This window comes from Arachis ipaensis, chromosome B1 (assembly GCF_059453495.1).
Source record: "Arachis ipaensis isolate K30076 ecotype BB chromosome B1, ASM5945349v1, whole genome shotgun sequence".
NCBI classification, from domain to species: domain Eukaryota; kingdom Viridiplantae; phylum Streptophyta; class Magnoliopsida; order Fabales; family Fabaceae; genus Arachis; species Arachis ipaensis.
Genome location: NC_142436.1, coordinates 151,377,222 through 151,393,343, shown reverse-complemented (window position 1 = coordinate 151,393,343; position 16,122 = coordinate 151,377,222). Strand labels below are relative to the sequence as shown.

The 16,122-nt window shown below is 32.6% G+C and overlaps 2 protein-coding genes across 7 annotated transcripts; both read right to left on the bottom strand.

The window, feature by feature from the left end:
* Positions 1–642: 642 nt before the first annotated feature.
* On the bottom strand, positions 643–5,185 carry ATKRS-1 (lysyl-tRNA synthetase 1). 2 transcript variants are annotated; one of them, XR_015902630.1, is made up of 17 exons: positions 4,953–5,185; positions 4,799–4,874; positions 4,646–4,714; positions 4,401–4,566; positions 4,216–4,309; positions 3,843–3,928; positions 3,544–3,662; positions 3,400–3,459; positions 2,642–2,767; positions 2,261–2,543; positions 2,065–2,164; positions 1,817–1,973; positions 1,554–1,697; positions 1,405–1,473; positions 1,138–1,281; positions 964–1,055; positions 643–789 (listed from the first exon to the last, which is right to left on the bottom strand). XR_015902630.1 is itself a non-coding variant. In XM_016345915.3 (17 exons), exons 1-16 carry the CDS (start codon positions 5,054–5,056, stop codon positions 1,017–1,019), a joined length of 1,836 nt encoding a protein of 611 aa, XP_016201401.1. In that variant the 5' UTR covers positions 5,057–5,162; the 3' UTR covers positions 643–863; positions 999–1,016. The 2 variants fall into 2 exon arrangements, 1 of the variants encoding a protein (XP_016201401.1); XM_016345915.3 differs by having other exon boundaries at positions 643–863; positions 999–1,055; positions 4,953–5,162.
* A 1,549-nt stretch (positions 5,186–6,734) lies between these two features.
* Positions 6,735–11,117, bottom strand: HPT1 (homogentisate phytyltransferase 1). 5 transcript variants are annotated; one of them, XM_016345891.3, is made up of 13 exons: positions 10,790–11,117; positions 10,529–10,576; positions 9,848–10,128; positions 9,616–9,699; positions 9,444–9,518; positions 9,020–9,103; positions 8,846–8,935; positions 8,417–8,518; positions 8,082–8,177; positions 7,930–8,001; positions 7,751–7,846; positions 7,200–7,304; positions 6,735–7,019 (listed from the first exon to the last, which is right to left on the bottom strand). In XM_016345891.3, exons 1-13 carry the CDS (start codon positions 10,842–10,844, stop codon positions 6,978–6,980), a joined length of 1,230 nt encoding a protein of 409 aa, XP_016201377.1. In that variant the 5' UTR covers positions 10,845–11,117; the 3' UTR covers positions 6,735–6,977. The 5 variants fall into 5 exon arrangements, with proteins under 5 accessions (XP_016201377.1, XP_020962561.1, XP_020962566.1 ...); XM_021106902.2 differs by having other exon boundaries at positions 9,848–10,140; positions 10,955–11,111; XM_021106907.2 differs by having other exon boundaries at positions 10,955–11,110.
* Between the last annotated feature and the right edge of the window lie 5,005 nt (positions 11,118–16,122).

Here is a 16,122-nt window from a genome sequence, read left to right as displayed (position 1 = left end):
TTATTATAAGTAATGCCCGTTTCAGCCCATGCAATTTTTACTGTTATTATTTTTGAATTTTCAATTTTTTTCGAAACCCAAAAACCCATATCATTGACACACTTCCAAAAAAAGACCCATATCATTGACACACTTCCAAAAAAAGTGTCGCAACTTCACACTAACAGAGTCCAATAATATAATTATAATAATGTTTTCAGAATTACTCTAATTCTATTACCCTATAACTCCTATACTCTGTTTTTGAACAGAATGTCTCCTCGTCTCCACATTTTGCCAACACTTTCCTCACCTGCTGAAAGAATCTTCCATAAACACCATAAAAATTTCCTTGAATTTAAATTCGAATCGATCAAAAGTTTTGTATTTAAATTCGAATTGATCATAATTCCCGCCCAATAGTTTGTAGTTTGGATTGTTCACAGAATTGTAAGTTTTTAATTATTTTATTTTGTTTTCTGTTGTGCCACATATCTACCATATAAAGCTCCACTTGTTGATTGCACAAACTTCCACTTGTCAAGCAAAGAACCATGTACTGCTCTCCTATTATATATAGAGAGAAGAGAGATGTTCTTGATCCCCCCACGGGGTCTTTTTAAATAACAGTTAGGGGACCGATCCATATTAGGGGCACAAATAGGTAGCTAATTGCTTAAATAATTAAAAAAAAATTCTAAACAATGTAATCTGACAGTAACTATGACCAATCAAACTACGTAAATGACCATATAACATAATAATCTAGCAAATAAGCTAGCAATGAAATTAAAACAGTATCAAGTGTAGCTAGAAGCATGTGCGCATTGTCAAAAAGATAAGAAATGAATTCTTCATCTTGATCATTTGAATTTCTCATGTTCCTGAAATCATTTGAGGGAAAATTATCAACGTCTCAAAAATGCAAAACGAATTATAGCATGCAAAACAACTTCGTACAACACATCTGAACAAAGATGTTACTATTCTTGTTTGTATTGAAAAGAAGAGAAACCTACATAGCATGAAAATGGGGTTTAATCTTGAGGTTTCATGGCAGGGAAAAGAAGAACTTCCTGTGAAGCAAAAGGAATGAAGATGGTAAGTGTATGCAAAAAGGAGGAAACGAAAAAACAGTAATCTTGATACTGAATGAACCTTAATATTTTGTGAGTCAGTCAACAACATGGTGAGTCGATCAATCCCCAAACCCCAACCACCAGTTGGAGGCAGACCATACTCGAGAGCCGTACAGAAGGTTTCATCTAAGGCCATTGCTTCATCATCACCGGATTGCCGATCCTGAAATAAAGAAGAGGCACACATAAAATGAATATGGTTTTCGTATGCAAAAACAATTATGAGAACAGTTTGAGTGGAGAACCATTTCAGCACATTATAATTGCATCATATACCATAACCTACCTTCAATTGTTCAGCAAATCTCTGACGTTGTACTACAGGATCATTCAACTCAGTATATGCATTGCAGAGCTGGAAATAAACAGAAAAACTTTGAAAAAAGGGCATATATTCATTCATTTACATCTAAGTAATAATTGTTGAAATCTTACTTCATGTTTGTTCACAAATAATTCAAAACGTTCGGTCAGGCCTGGTTTAGATCTGTGCCACTTTGCTAAGGGACTCATGATCTCAGGATGATTTATGATGAACGTGGGATTGACACACGTTTCTTCCAAAAAGTGACCCACGAGCTGCAATATGACATGAAAATCTTTAGGAAAAATGAAGCTACAAGTCCACTTTTGTAAAATAGGAAAAACTTAAAAGGATATTATAGTCCAAAAGAACAACTGAAATGAACATATCTTACTTTATCCAACAATCTAGCAGTTGTCTCCGGGGGAGGGCATTTAATGTCATACCGCAAGCAAGCATCCCTCAGATATTTATTAGCTTCCTCACCAGCCAAGTCCTTAGGAATACTTAGGCCTGCCATCTTCTCCAGTCCCTCAATCATATCAATCCTTCTGTAATAACAGGAGAAAGGAAATCAATAAATTCTCAAAATATAAATGGATAGAATCACTGCCATTGATGAATAGCAAATTTACACCGGACCTGAATGGTGGAGTGAAGTCTATTTCAATAGGATCCTTATCAATCCCGTTCGCATGATATTTGATTTTATAGCTTCCTTTTGTAAGTTCCTTGACCATACCTATTTAATTTTTTACACATCATTCGGATGAAACATTACTTAAATAAGATAAGACCGATAATAGCAACCAAAACTGCTAACAACTTAAAATCTTACCACTCAACATTTGCTCTGTTATCCCCATTACGTCATTGTAGTCCATATAAGCCATATAAAACTCACATGTAGTGAACTCTGGATTGTGCGTCAAATCTATACCTTCATTTCTAAACTGTTTACCAATTTCATAAACACGATCAAGGCCACCAACAACCAGCTCCTTCAGATAAAGTTCTGGAGCAATTCTCATGAATAATCTCATGTTGAGTTCATTGTGATGAGTGACAAATGGACGAGCTGCTGCTCCACCAGCAATCATATTCATCATAGGTGTTTCAACCTGATAGTAGCCCAAAAGTGTAGGTTAAGGATGGGAAAAAATAAATAAATAAAATAAAATAAAAGTGCAGATGGCCTCAGAATAACCAGACAACTAACCTCCAAAAAATCAAGGTTATCTAGGAACCTCCTGATGTAAGCTATGATTTTAGATCTGGTCTTAAATATCTCTCGGACCTCTGGATTCAGCATTAAATCCAAGTGGCGCATACGATATCTTGTTTCCTAATAAACGAAGATAATTAAATTGGATATTCTATTGTAAAAGAGGACTATGGTTAATCAGTCACTAGTGACATAATTAAGAGAAAGACAGAAACAGGAGATAAAACTTCTTGTTTCAACTTGATGAAAGTAAGAAAAAGTAGAAATTCGGGATTTCAATTCGTATTTTAGTGGGAAATTAAGCAAATTTCAGAGGCCCATGTTGTAATATTGAAATTTCTATCAAATTCATTTAAGAATATGATTGATATATTTACTCATTTAGGTGAAAAAGTCAGAATAATATAGTTGGATTTGAAAATGATATCATACATGCAAAACTGAAAAGGGGTAGGTCTTCGTATAATAGTGAGCAGAAGTTTATGTGGTATGACTTGGTGACATGCATGAAAAATAAACATGGATATGGTGACATGAATAACAAGAACTTTTTACGCCAGGTAATAAAAAAATGGATGCCAATGACAAAAGAGAATGGATAATGCCATGAATCCATCTATTTCAATTCATTCTGGAATGGTGCACACTAACACTTTCACAGTAGCTACTAACCGAAAATATTTCGTAAAATTAGGAAAATAAATCTAAAACAGTGGAAGAAACTATCAAGTTATTTTACATGCTAGCAATACCTGATCCTTCAAGATGTATGTTTCAGGATTCCTAGTTTTTCCTGGTACCCATGGATCTTTCTGCATATAACAAATAAATAAGAATGTCATTATCTATGAAATAAACTTTAAACAGCATAAAACACCGAAAGAAATTATAGTCACCATCAAATTTGCATCTGCAGCAGCAGCAGCAGATTTTTGCCTTGGCATCATATGAAGACAATGAGACAGCACTACAAATGTCTTGGGGAAAATACTGAGCTCTCCCCTCTTACTCTTCCCTGAACAAGTGAACAAAGGAAAACAAGATTTATGGATATGCAAAAAACTCATTCTCCTCAATGCAAGAATTTATGGCATCTGATGATGGATAGTATAAATTATATACGAAGACAACCCAAAAGGATAATAAGTCAGAAAGTGGAAAATTTGAGCAAGCTGGAAGTTTGTAACATTCAAACCTGGAAACCCAGTAACACCAACAATATCACCACGTTTGACATTAGAATGGAATTTGGAAAATCCGGCCTCACCCAAGTCAGATTTACTGCATCCCACAGATGTAAACGGGTTTAGTCCTATTAAGAAAGCACAACCAGAATAGAAAGAAACGGCATAAACAATATATAGTAAAAATACAACAAAGGAAAAAAAGCACAAAAAATACATAAATAACTTGGTCACCACAAAAATCAAACTGCTTTCAAGTTGGTCGAGCACCAAAGTACCAAGCAACACAACAGAACACAGCATATGTTACCTCTCGATTCACATTTATTTTCTAAATTTGAAACTAATGGCCCTAATGGTAAAAACAGCAGTTACATTTTGTACCTTGCATCAGCGATAACCTGGACCTTAAAGCCGCCACCATGCAAGTCATAGAAGACAAGCTTGGAACCCGATGGGCGTTTAACCATGACCCGGCCTAGAATTCAAACATACAAACTAAGAAGTTATAATTGACAAAAACAAACCACGGAAAACACAATGCCAAGAATTAGAAGGTGGGGTAGTACCAGACAAAGAGACAGAGACATCTTCAAGGTGCTCCCCCTTTTCCAATGATTCATATTTGTCAATGTATTGACTAATTGACATGGTCACAGAGAACTTGTGCGGGTATGGGTTAGTCCCTTCAGCCTTCTGAGCTGCAAGGTACTTGAGCCTGTTCTCAAGGTATTGCTGCACCCAAAAAGATATGGAATATTTCAGAAAATCAAATCACTATTGAAAAGCGTTGCAGTGCTGCAATGGAACTTACAGTGGGGTCCATATCTTCATCATCAGCAGATGCAGGCTTGTTAGCTTGAGCATTTTGAGCTTCTGCTGCCTACAGTTATCAATTTATAAAGTTAAAATTGCATATTGCTACATAATGCAGAGAAGAAAATGGAAATGAAGGAGGTTAATTTACCTTTTTGGCCTTCTCTTCCTCCTTGCGCTTTCTCTCTTCTTCTTTCTGTCTGATCTTCAGTTCACGCTTTAATGCACTGAAAACAAAGCCAACCAAATAAAATTATATGAAATTTCCCGCGACGGCTGGAGATGAAACGAGTTGGGGAACTCACTTTTTGCTTAGCTCGCCGCCGAGAGCTTGAGCTGTGGCCGCCGACGGAGAAGGAGTTGGAGTTGGAGCTGCGGCCTCCGACGAAGAAGGAGGAGGAGATGCCATTGGAGGAAGAACGATTGCTGGAAGAGTAATCGAATGAAAACAGAATAGTGAACTCGGAGAAATGGAGAAGTGGAGAAGTAGGGTTTATGTTTATTCGCGTTCTGAAAACGGCGCCTATATTTCTCTATTATGTCGTTGGACGTTGTCGTTTTGAGAATAACTGTAGCTTTTTTTTTTAGAAAAAAAGGACAAATAGATGCTGACCTTTTGTACTGCAGACATTTTCGTCCTGACAATTGAAAAATACTTTTAAATCTCTAACTTTCACAAAACTTAGACGGACCAGTCCCTCCTCCAAATACCTTCGTTAGGAACTGATCTGTCTAAATTTTGTGAAAGTCAGAAACTTAAAAGTATTTTTCAATAGTCAGAGACAAAAATGTCCAAAAACAAAAAGTCCGAGATTTATTTGTGTTTTTTTTTTTTTTCTTTTGGGACGAGAGGGAATTACTGTAGCTTTGTAAGCAAAACGGAATGATTCAGTCGTTTGTTTTGGGCCGTTTTAATTGATGCTGGGTTGTCTACAAAAGTTCTTTTTTTTTTAAAATAAAATGGTACCTGGGCCCTGGATGGGTTAAGAACTTAAGATCATCAAAAGTTCTTTGTTTGCTTCCTATAGAGCTGCACCGGGTTCAAATTCTCGTGGAAGAATATTGAACCATTTGTGTGTATCTCATGTAGTGTGTGTGAGTGGATTGTATGAGTGTGTAATGCCTAGAATTGGGGCCGTCCAATCCTTTTGACAAAAAAAAAAAATCATCAAATGCGTTTTTTGACTTTTGGGAGGTTTTTATATGGCAAAAATTCAGATGATATAAGATTGTTAGATGACAATTTCATCAAACTTCATCAAACCTGTCAAATTACTTAACGACATATCAACTTCATATTAAGTTAACTGCACCTGAGTTTTAATCTTTGTATATTCACATCCAATTAATTTTACTTTACTGACTTATAAACTTTAGTTTATGAATTTTAAAAAGTGTGTAAAGTAATCGCTGAAAAACTTCGAAATTTGCATATTATCTAAAATAAGTGTACTATGCTTTCTTAGACTTTGAGTTATATGCAAATTATTATCTAAATTTTTCCAAATATACAACTTTAACACTTTAGATTTTGTTGTGATTAAAAAAAAGTTGTCAACGTAGTCGATTTATTCATACTTTTGAAAAACTCGGGCTGGCTTACATACTTTTGAAAACTCGAGTGTTACCTACATATTTTTAATATTTAAATATTAATTGCACAAAACATAAAATTAAGGAGGACAAAAAAATAATTAATCCATAATAATATGGCAAGGATTGGAAGTTAATTTAATTTCAATATAGGAGCTATAATCAACATTCCTCAATTGCAATTTCCCTCATGTATAAGATCCCTCAAAGATTTAATTATAACTGGCATATGCTTGACTCGTCCATTCTAAGAAGCAAAAATCACATCAGGGAACGAATCTACCATCATCATTATTTTGGGGCATAAACTTCTATTAAAGATTTGATTTTTTCTTAAAATAAACAAATGGATATTTCAGAAGTTAGGAGGATAATGAATGAGATCCACCAATTATTTTTCTTAGGTATTTCAACTAATAGCAGACAACTAATCAATTTATTTGCACGAAGACGATCAAGAAAAACAAAAGGCAAACAGGAATAATGATACCACATTAAAGGAAATAAAATATGAGATTATAATAAAACATTCCAAGAAAAAGCAACAGGTCCATAAAATGTAATGAGAAATCTGAGAGTACCAAACAGAAATCGATGTTAACAAATCATAATTCATTTACAATTCCAGTTAAAACTTAATAAAATTGTAGGCTCATCTCTCATGTATGATGATGGCCTGTGAGCACTATGTAATTGTAAAACTATTTTCACGGCTATGATTGGGTGACGCCCCATATTCATCTAACTAAAGGTATGAGCAAGTACTCTGCATAAAATAGCTGCAACAACAAAGAACACATCATGTTCCACCTCGGTCTTGTGCTTTCAATAGCACTTAAACGGGTTTCGCTAAGAATTCAAAACTTGAAAAAGGTTTCATTCAAAAGATATGATTTTGAACAATTATGCAAAATGAACTCCACAACCACAGAGGATAAACAAAAGGCAGCTGAAATTACCTTCCAGATAAACATGTAGAAGGATGTTATGGAAGCTTTGTTCTTGAAATCTACAGATTTCGCACGGAACCAGAGAATTAAAGCCATAGCAGCATGTCCCGTGCCCTAAAACATTGGCATAGAATACATTTCAGACACTGCTGATACATTCAATCAAAACCAATCTGTGAAATGCAACTTTCCTCCTAAAAATTTGCCTCTTTTAAAGATCACTTTTAACTTTACAACAAATATCAAGATCAAATGATATAAGGTTGGATATTTTATCGAAGTTGATAAATATTAAGCAAAATTTGAGTTTGGTCCACTCCCATGAACTCTCCCAAACATGAATCGGTGAATAAGCTCTTATATTTGAGGGAGACATGAGTGGGGAAAAAACTGTTAAGAACTAACAACCATAGTAAAAAGGTAGCCATAGAATGAGGTAAACTATATATCTACTGCAAGTCTGTAACCCACTGGAGTCTACACTTGTTCAAAACCAAAGTCTCAGTTCCCAGAATATAGCACATCGATACTGTAGACTATACATATAACAAGCATCTTACCGTGATAATTTTGCTCCAAAGGCAAGGAGAAGCTGCTCCCACCATGAGAGCAACTCCGTAAGCAACTTCAAGGAGTGAAACACAAATCCAAAATACCTGCAAAAGATTAGTTAGTGACAACCAAGGAATAGAGTAGAGCATAACCAAGTTGGCTGAAATGTGCAATTTGAAGAGCATACCCGCTGCTGACCTAAACGTACTGAAAACGACTGGATGCCGAATATTCTATCTCCTTCTATGTCAGGTATATCCTACATGAAATGCAGTATTTGCATTACACACACATCTTATGTTAAATAAATCCAAATTCTAAGAAATTAGAGGCTCGAACCTTGAACAATGCTATAACCACGGAGAAGAAACTCATGAATGCTGTAGCAAAAATCAGTGGTCTTGAAAACACAACTGGCCTCTTGTACACATGGGTCTAGACAATGTCACATGAATTAGCAACCAAAACCATCAGACTTCTTGGGGAAGATTCACTTACTGGATTGAAAAGTGAGACAAATGAATCAAACTCCCTAGTACTAGCTAGCAAAAATATGTTTTCCATGTTGCGTGTGATTCATATACTATAATATGTCATGAATTCAACTAAGCCAACCCCGAAAACTTTAGATAATGACTTGTTGCTGTCGTGTAGAAAGGCTACTGGAACAAAACCTGCATGTGAAGGAAAAAAGCAAGTTGAACAATTACTGCGCGGACAGCTAGAATACACATTGCAGCAAGCACTGCAAATCTCTTCCATCTCAAGAGTGGCACCTGAAAATTTGGAAAACAATGCTAAAAACAGATTAGTGATGTCGCACAAGAATTTTTTCCAAAATCAGGATTTATTGGCGAGGATCCTTATTTATACTTTTTAACTCTTAAATCCAACTTGCAACTAACACATTCTTTTCTTATTAAAGAAAAATCAAGACAAGTGGATATTGTTTGACATTTATGGCTTCAAAATTTGATAATGCAAGTAATATGCTGAACATGTAGACTCTTAAAATGAAGACATTGTATGATGACCATTCAAAATAATATATTGTGGGGAAAATGAGGTCTTTAAAAAAAAAGAAAAGAAAAAGAAACTCTCACATCAATTGAATAAGCAGTCCCAAGCACAAAACTGATGAAAAGAGCCCAAAACAATGGCCATGAACCAACAATCCAACCAAGCCAAAAACTCTGTAAAAGAGAACAAAACGGTAAGCCCCTTTCCACCATTTCAGTAAAGCTTGTCTTGGAAAAAGTATTGAATCTATATGGTACCAGAAATGAAAATGATGCAACAATTGTGACACCAGTTCCAACGGAATATTCACCGGATGCCAATGGAAGATATGGCTTGTTTATCTGCAATAAGATATACAGATCAATAATAATACAACCCACGTGGAATTTCTCTGGAAAAGTTTGACAGCTATAAAAAGTTGTGTTGTTATAACTTATAACCACATCAAAGTTACAATAATATCTAAACCAGAATATGGTGGTCAAAATCATATTAACTGTTCCGTGCTCAAGTTGCAGGAACAACTGTTCACACCCAATATATAGGCTTTTGACTATCCTACTTTGGTGAGTTAACTGATAAATCACATAGCAATTCTACTTGAATAATTCAGAAGCCAAGTACAAAAGAAAAGCATTTATTAGTCACCAAGATTTTTATTTCTATTAGCAAGATCCATACCTTGTCTATTTCAATATCCGACAATTGATTCAATCCGACAATATAAATATTCATAAACAAGGCAGCTACCACAGCCTGAAACGATGAAAACTCTAAAATGCATTACTAGACTAGAAGGAAATAACAGAAACTCTTAGCCATTTAAGAGAAACAACACACTTCAGTGGCTCACCTCCAACACACCAGTAAAAAATAGAGGAGATATGTCTGATGATTTCTGCACTGCTAGGAGAGACACAGAAACTATGCTCAATGCCTATGCAAACAGAGATAAAGTGATCAGTTTTAAAATGATCAGAATATTACAATAATCCAAAAAACCGGTTCAAACAAATAAATTAAGGTATTAACCATACCATCCATGTACTATCTTAAAGATAAATTCTATAAGAGGTTCAACTTACGGTGCCAATAACTGTGTGTGGCCTGGAAAACCTATAGAAAGCATCCAATGAATTTTTAACAGAGGTCAAAATTCTTTTTGAATCAAAAGCTGGAGGTTCAGATTCAAAAGATTGCCCAGAGGTCGCTTTCACAATATGTTTTCTGTTACATTCTTGGCATGTAGGCCCTCCCTCAATGCCTTCACAACGAAATACTAAACTTGACTGCTTAAACCTCAAAAAGTTATATTCTTTTTTGATCTTCCTTTTGGGCCATGAAGCTGTTGTTGGTGCATAAGAACCTAGAGTACCAACTGGTGGATGTTAGTAGCAGAGACAGCAAAGAACACCTCCAAATATAAATTATTTCTTGTAAAATAAAACATAAGAAAGAATCTCCTAAGCAAGAATTTCATAATTATTGTCAAAGGGAACAGCTAGGACCCTGTGAAGAGAGTTAATTACTCAACTAACTGATATCAGTATCATAGCCACAGTGTCATACCACAAGTAAACTTAAAAAGAGTATTGCTAAACTGCTAATAGTCATTAAATCATGACAACTGAAGATTTATATATTCATAAATGGTTCCATTTTTCTTTTTCCATTCATGATTATCAAGTTTACTGAAACAAAAAAATAATAAACAATTAAGCTAGAGAGAAGTATAGGTATGGGTCTATATGAGATACTGAACATACTAGTCAAACAATTATTTGTCCAAATCTTACTCCTCTCACAACTTCCACCTGAAAATTTAATTAAAAAAAAATTAAAGAAGGAATAGCGAAAACTATTTATGTACACACTTCACAGTAAATGAATATAATTTTTCATCCTCCAATTACTGGAAAAGAAAAACGAAAAAGAACAGAAGAAGCTACTAGATTCGAATACATCTCATTTGCAGATTCCGTTGACATTTTTAGTTACAAAACAACAATACACATAGCATAGCATACCAGGCGCAACTAGTGAAGCTTTATTAGGAAAAGAACCAAGAAGCAAAGAATTCATCTGCGGAATGCGAGTGAGTGAATGAATGAATTGAAGAGTGTTTAGGTTTTTGGGTCAGAGGTAGCTACTTCATGAAAGAGTCATGCAATTACTCACGGCACTGTACTTACTTGCCTGCAAAGACCAAAAGCAGATCTTTCTGAAATTCAGAGGTTTGAGGGGCAAAGACGGAAAAGCAAAAAGCGTTGGCGTTGTCATGTAGCAGTAGCACCCACCACTATCAACGACTAAAATTGATAGAGACATACGGCATCTCCATTTGCTACTTCCCAAACTCGAATAAATTCATACTCTATTTACTTGATTCTCCCTTCATTAGCCGGGAGATTTTTTTTTTTACGGATACAACGTATGACAATAATTGAGTTTGAAAAAAAAATAAATAAATAAATCTTTAATTTTTTAATTCGAAAATATACATGAGTTTTTTATTAATTAAAAGAACGAAAACGATTTTCTAAAATACGAAATTCTCAAATAAATAAAAATAGAAAATTAAAAAAATATATTATGATTAATTTTATGTACTTTTTATGTACTCTTACTATAGTTAATTATCATAAATATTAAACTAGTAAAAAATAATCTAAGTAATACACTAACAAAAAATACAACTTATTTTTTTATTATTTTTGGATGAATAAATTAAACTTTTATAATTTGTTATAATTTATTATTAAACAAACGACAAGAATGCTCATTTTTATATTTATGTCATTTGTGTTTTATTCTCGTTATATTGTCTTGTTTTGTTTTTAAAAACGCAATCTTAAATCATTTCATCTAAAATATATAAAGATAAATCGATTCCAAAAAAATTTAAATGTATGATATTTTAAAAAATGTGAAACGTTTTTGTATTTTTTATTAATTAAAAACTTAATTATTTTAGAGATAAAAAATTAATAACCTATTTATCATTTACTGTATAAACACTTTTAAATATTAAGTACGAAACATTATAACGCTTTGTTCTATTCATAAAATCTATATAAGGAGTTCAATTTGTTCTCGAGTAAATTAAAAGTTTTTTTGGGGCAAAAAAGATTTAAGTTAAACTAGTCCTTTAGTTCTCAAAAGAAAATTTTACATAATTAATTAATAACAGTTTAATATTTAAAAAATGGTTTGTGGTATTAATTTAATTCTGCAACACACGTACATAGGTACATATATATGTGTGTAACAGTAAACATTATGTTAGTTCTTTTATATTAGATTTATCATGTATGAAATAGGGGTGCACAGACCCGGCCTGGTCCCAAACACTTTAGGGGTTAATTTAGTGGGATTTTATTGGGTTTAGGACCGGATAAGGGTCTTAAAAATAGACCCGGTCATTATTTCGGGTCGGGTTCGGGTCGTAGTTCGGGTCACCCGAAGTCGGTCTGATGACCCGGTCATCATACACAATTAATATTTTGTGTTATTAGTGATGGATCATGACTATTCTTATGTGGAATTTAAGTATTGTAAACCTTAATATTTTGTGTTATTAGTCATTATAAGACTATAAGTTAAGGTTTTATATTTAGAATGCATAAGACTTTAGACTAATGCATAATATTGTGTTATTTGTATTGATTTAAATATTTGGTATTATTAGACAATATTAGTATTGATTGTGGTTTTGCTTTAGTATTGATTGTGGTTATGTTTTAATTTTAAAGAAGGGTTGGTTCTTGTTATATTTTTCTAAGTGAATTTTACCATATTAAATAATGGTTGGAGTCTTGAAAATTTGGATATTTTTACATGCTAGCTTACAAGAAGATATCAACGTAATGTAATGTAATGTTAACAGCCCGATTTTCACCCGGTATAATTGTGGCCCGAAAGTGTATTGGTTTCATCGGGTTTAAGGTCGGATTTGGGTCTAATAAATAGACCCCGTGTATATTTCGGGTCGGGTCTGGATCACATCAAACCCGGCTTCACCCGACCTATGTGCACCCCTAGTATGTAATATCAAATAAGCCTAAGAAAAAAAAAAAGAAATTATATTATTTCTTTGATTAAATTATTATTATCATATAGAAAACCTTTGAAAAAAGGAAATGTATCATCGTCCTTTACCTAAGATATTTATAATGATGTGGTCCATTATTGCTAGTTTGCTGATTAATAATTAGCATGTTTTTCTTAAAGATCCGTATTCACTCCCATTTATGTCTCCCACTGAAACGGAATTAGGAACTAACACTCATAGTAGTACGGTGAAAATTCAGGTATAATCAATTTTACGTTAAATAATTTAATTGATTTAACTAAATTTTTATTGAATGGCTCTCAATTATTATTTTTACATAAAGTCGACTGCACCTGAGTTTTTATCATAATTGTATATAAATTATTTTACTATTTATAATAAACAATTAAATAATAATTAAACTGTTATATGATTGCTACTCTAATTCTTACACCAATTCAATAGTTGTATTTACGTGTGAGTTTCTCTCAAATAAGAGAAAATTGAATAAAAGGGGTCTTCTTTTTTAATCTAAAATTATAGAAAACAAAAAATGATACTTCATGGTTCCATTGTTTAGTTATGTGGTAAATTATGGGAGGAATAGGGTGCATGAAAGGTGAGATTTTACATTAAATACTATCCAGTTTTTTTTTTTTCATTGGAGAGGATGCATGATATTTGATTGCTGGTTGTGAAGAGAATGAAGATAGCTGGCTGACATGTGACTGATGACCACCCTTTTCAGTGACGACATTTGTTTCCATACATAGCTACTTAGATAGGCTAAACTGTATATCGTCCTTGTTATACATGATTCCTGTAATAAGGAATTCTCTATTCTGTGACTCTCAATAATTCTCAACCCCACCTTATTACTTTGTCTATCTCTCTTGTGTTTGTTTTTTTCTATATATTAACCACCTACAGGGGAAAACCCCAAAACATACATGCTTATAATTATTTTTACAACAATGCTAGGAACCAAGAGGGTACCAGTAAAAAACTAGTCTAATATCTATGGGTGAATTCAAAACTTCTACGTAAATGGTGCTTATGCTAGGCATTAGGATGTTTTTTCTATTAAGTATAGAATGTTTCTTTTTCATACTAAATAGATGTTCTTTTATATATTTTATAAATTTTTTTATATATTAAGAATCGGAATTGTTGGAAGTTACGTGATCCCCACCCTATTTTTCTAACGTATTATTCAAAATTTTAATTTGGGATGAAAAACAATTAATATCAAATATTATAAATTAATTAAGTTGTTTACTTTTTTGTTGATCACCTCTTGGTTTCATATATTTTTTCTTGTTTTTATTTAACTAAATAATAAGATTAATTATGATGAGTTTGAACATTTAAAAACAAATAAATATTATCGATGATTAATATCTTTACGCTTCCTAATGAGTTGAGCAGACTTGAATTAAGTTAGTTGTAATAAGTCCAATGAAATTAAAACGTAAATAGTCAAAGTTATATAAGAGCAAGAGCTCTAAGAATAGTTAGTTAATAGTTATTACTAGGATGATGATGAGATTCATCTATATATTGTTATTAGCAGTATAAATAATGAAAGCTGCCATTTGTTTCCTCCTCTTATTTCAAATTTGTTCTTGTATGGAAATTATATGTATTACCCTCGCAGTAAAACTTCAACTTCCTAATAAGTAATAACCGTGCTCACCTTTTAATTACAAATAATTAACTCTACTTTAAGCTTAAGGGATGTTATACTATTAACCATTTTTTTTTATTAAAGATAAAAAAACTTAAATTTGCGACTTCTTAAGTGAGTACGAAGAGATTATGTCATTTAAAGTATAAATTATTGACTATACCCTTAACCAGTTGCCACAAAAAAACATGGTCATATTAAGAGTGGCCTATTATGCATTGCTAAGTTTTGGGGCCAAGTTGACGACACATGCTATATTTCCTTTGTTATGTTGACTTCTAAGTTCTAATAGCCGCCCACATTGTGCAATAATAATCTATAGGTGCGAAAAGAAATTTCATGATTTCGTTGCATGTTATTTTCAATTAGGTTAAAATAATGGAGAGAGAGATTAAATTATTTAATTTAATTGAGATAAATATTAAATTATTTAATATTTTAGTTGACTATATTAAATTATTAACTATATTTAATCAATTACATTAATTACTTTATTTGACTGAAATACATAAATTAATTTTATTTTAATTTATATTTTTATTTTATATATTTTGATTAATAATTTTTAAGAATTTTATAATTAATTGTTTATTTGAATTGATTGTGTACGGTAGGTCGGGTACCGGACGGTTCGGGTTAGTACTTCGGTCGATGAGAGGGGAGATCGTCTGCTTCGGGTCGTTGGTGCTAGAATGAGGAGTAACCGACTTTCTGAGCTCTCTATATGGAGAGAGGGGGTGTCACCTGCAAAGACACTCCGACGCTCTAGTCAGTCAAGTGTGCAGGCGAAAAGTGAGAGAATGGTATGTGACGTACCTTGGGGGAGGGATATGACCCTCCCCATATATACCGTGTCAGAGGCGGATCCCACAAGGACAGAACCCATCTTCCTCAAAGCTTCCCTTCACAGCTGTAGTAGTGAGCTGTCCGGGGCGCGTGTCCGGGTCGGTATTTGAACGTCTCGCACCCGACCGTTCGGGTCGGTCCATGTTATGTGTGGGCCAAGCCGTAACAGATTGAGATAAATATTAAATTATTTAAACCATATTTAATTATAAATAATCTATTATATTAATTATTTGATTTTATTAGAATAAATGAATTGATTTTGTGTTAATTTATATTAATATTTTAGCCTTATATATTTTGATTAACGATTTTTAAAAATATAATAATTAATTATTTATTTAATTTGATTGGGATAAATAGTAAATATTTAATATTTTATTTGATCACGATAAATATAACTAATTAATCATATTAATTATTTAATTTGACTAAAATAAATAAATTCATTTTATTTTAATCTGCCTTAATTTTTTTGTCTTATGTATTTTTATTAATAATTTTCAAAAGCGTTATACTTTTTGCATGATATATTTATAAGATATGTTTTATTTATTTGGCCTACTTTATTAATCGTGATAATTATAATTAATTTATTATACTAATTATTTAATTTAATTATTTCAATTATATGTTATTTGATTTAATTTATTATCATAATAATGTTTGAGTTTTTGTTTATCAAAATTTTTTATTTTTTTTATTTTAAATATTTTGTTTTTAAGATTTAAATTTTTATTAATTGTTTATATTTTTATTTTAATATCAAATCTAAT